The sequence below is a fragment of the Pteropus vampyrus genome, unplaced genomic scaffold, assembly GCF_000151845.1.
Source record: "Pteropus vampyrus isolate Shadow unplaced genomic scaffold, Pvam_2.0 Scaffold2, whole genome shotgun sequence".
NCBI classification, from domain to species: Eukaryota; Metazoa; Chordata; class Mammalia; order Chiroptera; family Pteropodidae; genus Pteropus; species Pteropus vampyrus.
Window position 1 is genome coordinate 27,693,479 of NW_011888783.1, and position 10,631 is coordinate 27,704,109.

A 10,631-nucleotide genomic window follows, 5' to 3' on the forward strand; every position below is an offset into this window, starting at 1 on the left:
AGTGATGCCCAATTTGTTTACATGAGGGAACAGAGGCCTGGACAGGTAGGTGATTTGCCCAAGATGAAATGGCTAAGCAGAGATCTGAACCACAGTCTACTCATTGTGAGAGTCCATGCTTTTAACCAGCAAAACATGATTATTCATTCGTTCGTTCATTAGCATCCCCCTCATAACCAGCACCATGCTTGATACTGGAAATTCCGTGGGGAACAATGGAAGGTGCTTCCCTTGAGGAGCTCTCAGTGACTGGAGGAGATGCACGTAAACAAGATGAAATTCAGCTACGATGGTGCTATGAATATAGACTCAGTGACAATACAGAAGCAGCAAGTTGCCCCGTCACTCAGCCCCCACTCCCCTGCATTCTCAATTTCTCCTCCTTTACAGATTGTGTTTCCTCACACTGTCATGATGTTTCCAACGGACACCCTAACCTCTTATGTTAAAAACAAAAACAAAACCCTTGCCCACACTCAAACAACCCTAAACCTCTCTACCCTTTCAGTGTTCATCCAGGACATTGGCTCTCTCCTGTTTCACTCCTCACAACCCAATGGAACGCATCTCCTAAGGATCTAGGACCCTTCTCCTGAACTGAAGAGCCAATGGTTTCCTCTCAATCCTCATCTTCCTTCACCTCTCGCAGCACTTACACTCTAAATTCTCCATGTCTCAGCAGGCCAGCACCCCCTTCCTCTAACTACCCTTCTCACCAAGTCCCACAGCTAGATCTCTACCAATGATATCAACTCTTCAACCTCAACTTTTCCTTCAAGCTTCAGACCCCACCTGCCCTTGGAACTTGTCTACCTGGGGGTCCCACTGAACCCGCAAGCTCGAACTGCAGAAACCAAAAGCTAGCTCCTGCTCTGCAAACCCCACCCACACCTTCTGCCTTTCTTACCCTTTTGAAGAATAAGGCCATTCCTAGTTTGTGAGGTCAACACCTTGATATGGTACCTTCTTATCCTCGACTCTGCTCACAAGGCCAAGCCATGCCCATCTATCTCATATCAGCGAAGCCTGTTTCCACCCCACTGTTCCACCCCAAAGCGAGGTCCGAGTCTCCACTCCTGTCACAGTGGTTCCTACGCTCCGCACCTGCCATGCTCCTGCTCATGTAGGTGATCTGTACTCCAGAACCTTCAAAGGTTCTCCAGAGATAGATGCCAGGCCCCCTAGGCACGTCCTTCTGTTAGCTCTTTCTACTCCTCTGTTCCATGACAAAGGCTCCAACCAAACTAGATATGGCGTTGCCAGAACACGGCCTGCTCATTCTGATGTGATGCCTTACACAGCTCCTCCTGTCTGCAATAGCCTTATTCTGAAATCCTAACCATTCATTCCTCAAGTCAGTGACATGTGGGAAACAAAGTGGATGGGAGACTGTTCTAAATTAAGAGAGTCCTTGTGTAACCCTAATGAATCGATGGATCCAGGAAATCATCAATGGCTCTGAGAGACGGTGAGATGTTAAGTGATTCCTGATGGAAGTACTCACTGCCGCCCATTAAGTACCTTTGCAAAAAACATTTTCTTAAATAAAATCTGATCGATCCTCTAGATTTAACTACCAATTTATAGAAAATAGAGGTGATGGACACATTATAAACCACCATGAGAACACAATCAGCAAAATTCAGATTATGGGAAATTAACAGGACAAACTATCTGGCTGCTCTTTTTAGACAAATAAAATGCAAGGAAGACCAGAGAAAGAGAGGAATATGTAGGTTAAAAGAGAAACAATAAAATACATTTAATGGCCCTTATCTGGATCCTGATTCAAACATACTTAAAAAAAAAAAAAAAAGAAAGAAAGAAAATGGAGAAATACATCTGATGATATATCAATGAATTAGTATTAATATTTTAGGTGTTGTAATGGTATTGCAGTTAAGTATGAAAATGTACTCTTTTTTTGAGGTGCATAATCAATTATTTAGGGTAAAATGTCATGAAGTCTATAATTTACCTCAGCAAAAAATAACAGATGGAACAAATACTGCAAAATATGAATCATGTTTAAGTCTAGGTGATGTGAATGAAGGCTATGAGAAACTCTACTCTAACTTTATAATTCTGCTCCTGGATTCTAACCTAAGAAATAAGCAAAAATAGGAAGGGAAGGAAGAAGGGGAGGAAACCCTCATTAAGTACTTTTCTCGTGAAACAGCCACCGTCATAAAGTGAGGAGATACTTTCATTTTACAGATAAGGAGACTAAGTCTTGGAGAATTAAAATAATTTGTGTACAAGAATTATACAAGTCAGCGTTCACCTAAAATATCTATAGTTCTTGAACTTCATTCAGCAGACAGAGAATATATAGGACGATGTTGGAAGGAAGGTACTGCATTTAATTCCGCAATGGTTTTTGCCCATCAACTACGTGCAGGGTCCTGGGGCAGATGCAGGCATTCCTGGGACAAGGGCGCAGTTCTCGAGGGCTTCCCTACTGGAAACAGGATTTTAATCCAGACCTCCCTTATACCCTACTGCTTTCCTGTAAGGCACCAAGATATTTACAATAGGTTTGTACATGTATAAGTAACTCAGAAACAACATAAAGGCCCCACAATGAGGGTAGGGTGGAGGACATTAACATTTGCCTCCTAGGAGGTTTGCACAGCCATGAAAAATGACACTTTACTAAGATTTACAGACAGCTTACCAAAATGTCCATGATGTGTTAAGCAAAACAAGCAGAACAGGAATTTCGATACAGAAAAGAAAATGTGGAGAATGTTTAAATGCACGGAAAGGGGCCGAAACAAAAAGCGAAGTGTCATTGTTGCCGGGCGCTGGATTCTTTTTCTTCTCTATAATGGGGGTAAATTACGACTAATGGAGATGGGAAGAGAAATGCTACCCATCTTTCAAGGGCCGACCCAAATGTTCCCATCCATGTGAAACACTTTCTAGAACTTGTTTCCTCCAGCAGGAGCTTCTCTCCCTTTCTCGCAGGCCCATGTGCAGTGTGGCTCCCTGCCAGCTCCGTCACTGTCAGCCTCACCCACCCTTCTGTGTGGGAAGCCCTCGAGAACTGTGCCCTTGTCCCAGGAATGCCTGCATCTGCCCCAGGACCCTGCACGTAGTTGATCTGCAAAAACCATTGCGGAATTAAATGCAGTACCTTCTTTCCAACATCGTTCTATATATTCTCTGTCTGCTGAATGAAGTTCAAGAACTATAGATATTTTAGGTGAACGCTGACTTGCACAATTTTGAGAAGTAATAACTCCTTTGTACCCCAGGTGCCTCTCTTGCCGCAGCCTAGTCCCGGCCCAGCCCCTGGTAAGTCCCCACGCCTGCTTATAGGAACACACCAGTGCTCGGGAGTACGCGATTGCAGGCAACAACCCATTAGTCACCCATGCTCAGCTCTGCCCTAGGCTGCATAACCTCATTGCCACTTACCACCCAAACTGGAGCAAAGCTTAACTGTGACTACAGTCCAACTACTGCCTCAAATCCCAGGAACAAATCTACACCCACTGCTGAAGACTTTCAACTTGTTTTTATGTCTCTACAAACCCAATGACAGACTCTTCCCAGAAAGTGATCTGACTTTTCCTAGAAAATAACCTGACTTGGCTAACTGTGTCACAACATGCAGTTTATTCAGTTATTATGGTCTGGCTCAATAATCTGGGAGTTACGGTTTATGACCCCAAAGCAGGTGCAAAAGATAAATTTTTTAGCCCAGTGTCACCTAAGAAAACAACAATATCCACCATATGAAACGGCAGCTAAACCTATTAGGTCAATATTTGTGGAGAGGGAGGTGATGTGAATCTCACAAGTTCTTATTCATTTCTGGACCCCAGTAACTGGTCAAACGCCCAGAGAGGACAGTTTAGCAGCTTGCCAGACCTTTTATAAGAGTCAAGAGCAATTCTGACTTGGAGAGAGCAGAAGCTATTCGAGAGGGCAAAGGTGCAGGCCACGCCAGGCTCAGGCAGAAGTGGTGACCACGAGCATGCCCTAACCTGAAAGCACCCACACCCTCACATTCCCCGACCTCTCACTTTGACTAGTACCAGGCCGTGTGACAGGCAGGCTTACCCCACCCCTCCACCGGACAGTGGGCATCTTGGCCCAAAGTGCTGCAAATCCTCAACAATACCTTTAACTGCCTGAGTGAAGCTGCTCCACTACCATCTCATAAATAGGGCATCAGAGACCTGAACCTCAATCCTCTCATTCTCAGATTCCAGTCTGTTAACACTTCACTGAAACACAAATATAAAACGAGGCAGCCAGACGTGATCACTGTGCTTTCCTCTGGGCCCACAGGCACATCTGAGTCCTGGGACAAGATGCTACATGCTTAAGAGGTGGCAGGTGATTGGTGGTGCTGGGGGTCCAAGACAGTCCACAGACCACCCCCAGGTGAAGAAACTGAACCGGGAACAGCCTCTAGAGAAGCCTGCTGTTCCCTGGAGCTGATATCATACTTTCCCATCTCATGTGACCTTTGTGACAGGGATGGAGTCCAAAAAAGAATGGATGGCAAAAAAATAGCACCCTGTCATTGTCTAGCTTCTCCTTCATCTAAACATACTGAAGAATCCTAAAAGTCTAGCTTTTGTTTCAAAGCAGAGTGAATTTTCCATTGCCCCTCCTGAATTATTCATTATGCGTTGCCTTTCTGTTAAAAAAAAAAAAAAAAGTGAATCGTGTTTGAAATTCCTTCCCCAAATGCACATTAGACTTCCCGCAAAGAGCTGACAGAAAGCAGCCTGTCATACCTGGGCTCACATAGGAAGGCTGTGTTTTCACCATCTGCTCTCCAAACGAGCCACTCCCTGAAGGACGGGTGGCAGAACATGCGAGTTTTGTCTCGCCTCTTAATGAGGAAGCAGGAGAGGGCATCCATCCTCTGCTGAAAGTCTTCCCATCCCTGCTCCCCTTGTATGTGGCCAGCATTAATAGCCTGAAAAATCTGCTCGTCTGTCATGGGGTGAAGGGAGGCGAGGGCCACATTTAAAATCGGAAGTGCCCTCTCAAAGGCGGACTGGGTCATGAACTTCATGTTGCATTGCAGCAGATAGAGCTCGGACAGAGACACAGGCACCACCTTGTAGCTGGCACTTTTGATGACCAAGTGTCCCCTCTGGAAGAGGTCCAAGGTGAGTTTGAGGTACAAGTAGGAGCCGAGGCTCCGCAGCACCAGGTGGCTGCTCACTTTCCCAATGAGGGCGGCATCGGCCTTGCCATTTAAGGAGATGTTGCTGAGGATGTCCTGGCTGCTGTGGACTCTGTGCTGGACGTAGGCATGCAGGTCGCTATGAATGTCTTTGTTGTCGGGAAAGTCATCTAAGGAAAGCTTGACGAATGGCAACGCACTCACAATTTCCTGCAAAAAAACAAAAACAAAAAACAAAACCAAAAAAAAAAAAAAAAAAAAACCCCACAGTGTCACTCCACAGAGATTTCTTTCTTTATGTCTGCATTTCAAACCAGATTCAATAGTTTTCTTTCAAGGAGGATTTTTGTGGATTACAGGGACTCATTGTTTTGTATTAAAACCTGTAATAGGATAAGACGAAGATAAAAAGCTTATGTGAAAGAAATCCTGATGAGAGATGGAATCAGTAAAGGCTCTCCCGAGGCCCTGATCCCAGGGCTCAGAGCCAAGTGAGATGGAACAGCCCCAGCAGACAATGCGACCTGGCCATAGCCACAGAGGGGCAGTGAGACCCTGAGGTGACCTGATACCCCTAATCCTTACATTGTGCAAATGGTTATATAATAAGGGCAAACACGAACCAACACTGTACATCTAAGAACAAGGCAGACGCCAAGATACCCCTTTCAGTGCATCGGATACTGGGGCTGCATAACCAAACCAGGAAACCTCAAACTGCCCCTAGGCTGTGCCCAGTGACAACCTGCTGTTGCAAAGCTGGTTCCTCCAATATAGACCACTATCATTTTCTTAAGCTGCTATTTTTTCAGTAAACTTGTAAATTGAAGGTTAATATACATACAGATGTGCATTAATCATAACTGCAGTGTCATTAATTTTCATAAAATCAAATACATCCGTGCAACCAGCAGCCAAACAGCATCACCAGCTCACAGAAACCCTGTCCCTTCCTGTCTCTCTTCCATCCCAAAGACAATCACATCTTGATACCTAATAGCAGAGATGAGTTTTGTGTTTTTCTTTAAATTTCCCACTATCCTTTCTGAAGTACTTAAGTATATGTCCTCATTAAATACAGTAGCTACAGGAGGCAGGCTTATTAGTAAGTACAATTACTCTCACTTTACATGGATGCGAACTACACCTCTGAAAACTCATCTAGCTTGTACTGTTCTTGTGCTACATCAACTGCCAAATTCTGTTTGCTGTGTGAAAAATGACTGAAAGGGTAAGAATCAAATACTCCCCAGCCCGCCCCCCCCCAAAAAAACCATTAAGTTTGGCTGAGGTCTAATGCCACTTTTAATGAGAAAAGAACAAACTCAAATGCTATTTTTAAATAAATGTCATCATAAAAGCACAAAAATCAAAATTTAATGTCTAATGTCTTTACTGAAAATGAACCGAGTAGAAAGGAGTCATTGATTGTTATGATACACTTTGGGTTCAAATGAGAAGAAAGATGAGGAAGAGAATTTGAAAAAATCACTATGCTTAAGTTTTATGAGAAAATGGACCTTCAGAATAGGCCTTAAAAATTTCTCTCCTTCACCCATGCCCTATTCCTTTCATAAAAAAAGTGTGGGGTGGGGAGGAGTCCCATTGCAAATCCATGCAAATAACTACTAGCAAGAATAATTTTAGACTCTAGCAGACCTGTTATCTGGACACCTTGAACAGCTCCCCACAACTGAATGATGGTAAACCAGGCTAGACACTTCCATTTTAGAAGCACAAGTACAGTTCAATGCTACTAGGAAATTTACTGACATTTTGATAAATGTGTCTTCGGGGGTTAAAAAGGTCCGAGTTTAGCCTTTTGGGGGCTCTGTGCACTAATGTTTCAAAGTCCTAATATAGTTTTTGATTCAGCAGCAAAATGATTTACAATCGTTTAAATTGTCAGTATTAAACAATGTAAAATTTGAGTACAGGAATGTAGAAAGAGATTTGAAAATTCTTTTTTACCTGAAAATTTGCTCTTACAGTCACAATCAACTTCAACCAGGCAGGAAATTTAGAGATAATTTTGCTAATAAATGACGAAAGCGTATCTCCATAATCGGGTTTATGAAACTCAGCTTCATTTAAGCCATCTATCAAAATAATGTATTCTTCTTCAGGAATCTTTTGCTCTAAAGGATACAATATTTTTTTTTAATTAAGAAATTATACACTTCTATAAGATGGCACCACCCAGTATATTTTACTGCACAGTTTAAAGTGTTAGGAAAAACTAAAAAAGTTTACAAATGGTAGAAGAAATGGTTTACACAGAAGCATATTTTCTATTAAATCTATCATGAAAACTGGAGCACAGAGCCAAAAGAAAACCAATTCTCATAAAACAGTTTTCAGAAACATATTGCATTACACACACTTAGCAGAACCTCACTATGTATATGATACAGTATAGGGATATTAGCTCTTCATAAACTCCTGTCACTGGGGTAAGTACAGAGAAGAAAACTGGAAAAGACTCTAGCCCCTCCTCCCCCAGCAATTGAACACCCTTGATGGATTTCTGTGGAGGAAAATTGACCCGCAAAGGGCAAAGCATCAAGCCCACGGCAGAGTCAGCTGGGGGTGACAGCTCTGTTTTATAGATTCCTAGAACAGGGTTCACACCCACAGGCTAAATCTTGTTTTCTATTTATTAGCACCAACTTCTGCACAGGGAACAAAGGAGAAATGATGACATAATCTGTTTTAATTCCCTCTAGCGCCTTTTGGCAGAAGTGCTCAGAAGGCAGATAAACTGGCTCGAAAGGTGAGGATGAAAAACCAAAGAACCCATAATAGCACTAATGCCCCCCACCTTGTAGACTATTTAAGGGCAACAAAATCAAACAGACACTCCTATAAATGGCTTGAGGTTTAACTCAACTGAGCAGAGACTTGAAAAAAATGCTGGCAAGTTCCCTAAACAATCAACTTATTCCCTAGCTGTGCAGGAGTGTAAAACATGCAGGCAAGTTTCTGTTTCTAGGGCGTAAGTCATCTAAATAACCTACAGTTACAAATTAGCTACTTTGGAAATGTTCAACTCTGGAGTTAATTCTTATTAGAGATGTTTCATTTAAAACTACACCATTTGGGAGGGACCTTGGGCAGATGGTTCTGAGGAAGGGGACGAGATTGCACTGATTGACTCACATACTCTCCTTGCACACACCTCACTCCCCCTCCTTCTGAGGACAGCCCTGGGGACCCTATTGAGAGAGGGGGCTCGGGGTCGCTGCTGGGAAGTACCATTTCTCAGGTTCGTGAGTGGTTCCAGCACTCCCTTCTTGAAGGCGGCCACCGGGTCCTGTACACAGGATCTGAGGCTCAGCATGCTCTGTAGTGGGGGCTCCTTTATCAGCAGGTCTCTGTAGGCAGCCAGCTGATGAGACCGGCACAGCAGAGCTGCAATGCTGTGCACGAACTCAGGCACCAGGCACGTGTATGTGTTATCAGCCTGGCAATAGTGGTAGGCCACGACCTATGGGGGAAGCAGAGCATCAGCATCACATCACCTCTCTCTCTTCGCACGGCTCCTTCTATGCTCTCAAACAGGGATGCAATTCTCCCGTTCACTGAGATAGTAAAGTATGTTGATTCTATTCCCCAAGACTGAGACATCATTTAGCTTAACTGATTCAGTTATTCTTTCATTCATTCACGTGGTCTGCCAAGTTCTAGGCAGACTTTTAATTGCAGCCACAAATCCAAATTGATTAGCACTAAGATCAGCACAAGTTACTCTGTATTGAATATAAATTAATAAAAGTCATTCATAAAACCCAAAGCCTACGCTAGCTTAAAGCAATTCCAAGCAATCCCAATGTTCTCGACATCCAAAAGTGCCATATGCACTCTGATTCTGTTTTCAAAAACACCAGCATCTCCTTGGGAAACTCATGTGCTGCTCCCAAAAAGCAGATAAGAAAGTTGGTGGCTACAAAGGCCAGGCTGTAAAGTCATAGCTGCTTCTTCCCCCTGGCAGGAGGGCCATGCAGGGCAGCCTGGTTCAAGCCCTCAGCCCGCATCCATACAAGCCTCCACACCCACATGATGATGCCACGAAGTAGTTCAACAGCAATGTCGTTTGAAGAATCAAAATAAGAAATGACCAAATTTCTGCCTTCATGTGAAAGCACAGAGGAGGAGAGAGGTTCTTGCCTAAGCACGGAGAAGAGGGGGATGAGTGTTCCCTTCACCGGCACAGATACAAAGTGGCAGCAGGTTATTCAGTAGAGACCCCAACGAAAGTGCCAGATGCAGAACTGTCTTGGGAGTGAGAGGTACACTGCAAATAAATAACTTTCCCGAATGAGGATGAACTGAGGAATATGAGGTAAAGAAGGTAAAAAAGGTCAAAACACTTCTGTAAAGACCCTTATGTTTTTCAGAAGAGTCTGCGTCCCCGCCGTCCCACTCAGCTTTACAACCCCTGCAAAAGCAGAAGAACCACTAGCTAGGGTTCACGGCCGAGGGCAGCAGGCACACGGTTCAAAGCCTTATCAGGGTGACACAGATAATCAATTGCCAGATCTGCAAAGCAAGTGGCAAGAGGAGATGTGGCCAATTTGAAACCTCCGTGTGACTTCTGTTTAAGATTAAATTTATCATCAAGACTCAGATGAAAGCTGACTCTCTCCCACTGTCACCTGGACAGAGATTAGCAGGAATGCAAGAGGACCACTGAGTCGGTACAAATCACCAATGAGACAGCCTGGACCATGGTCTCTCTAGCACGGAAGTCTGGCAACCCAACGGTTCGTCATGAAATCAATCCCAAGCCAAACAGTTTTTTTTTTTTTTTTTTTAAATAAAGTGAATTTTAAAGGATCTAAGTATAGTTTTATAATGTTTTTGCTTCAGTTGCATGTATGATCACATGTGTGGGAATGCCAGGCTGCTAGCGTAAGATGTATTTCTTATTGCGGGTCACAAAATGGTGTGAAAAAATCACAGTAGCATCCCTCATCCCAGAGCACTTGTTCACGGACAGAGGGAGGACTGGTCAGGGCATCAGGGCTGCCCACGCCAGGGAAGCAGAAGCGAGGAGCAGGGATCTGTGTCACAGGAGCATTTGTTTCAGCACCCCGGCACCTACCTCACGCCTGGGGGTGCGGGTGGGGGTGCTTCCTCACTAGATGCCCCTCCTCACTGCCCACCTCTGGTGGTTCTCCAGTTCTACCACTCACACCACGGCCACCGGGAAGACACAAGCGGCTCGCCAGGAGTGAGATTTAACAGATTTAATGCAGGGGGATGGCTTATGAACCTGTGATATATGTTGAGCAGATGGAAAAATTTCAGAAAGACCTTGATGACCACGAATTTAGGAAGGGAAAGTCAGCCAAACCTCTTTTACGACACCACAAGAAACTTCTGACAGAAAAATGCAGGGAATCAAAGGTCTCAGGCAGCAGAGCACAGGTGGAGGCAGCAGTCATGTGGGAGGCTCCCACTCTCCTGCTCTCAT

General features: G+C 44.1%; 1 protein-coding gene across 4 annotated transcripts in view; it reads right to left on the reverse strand.

Annotated features, from left to right (window-relative positions):
* Nucleotides 1-10,631, reverse strand: part of TANC1 (tetratricopeptide repeat, ankyrin repeat and coiled-coil containing 1) — a 244,115-nt gene that overhangs the window by 45,912 nt on the left and 187,572 nt on the right. For all 4 annotated transcript variants that reach the window (XM_023530007.1, XM_023530003.1, XM_011358985.2 and 1 more), the window contains 3 exons: nt 8,411-8,642; nt 7,127-7,293; nt 4,758-5,365 (listed from right to left, as the gene is read on the reverse strand). In XM_023530007.1, coding sequence (XP_023385775.1) covers nt 4,758-5,365; nt 7,127-7,293; nt 8,411-8,642 — 1,007 coding nt within the window. The remainder of the gene's footprint in view (nt 1-4,757; nt 5,366-7,126; nt 7,294-8,410; nt 8,643-10,631) is intronic.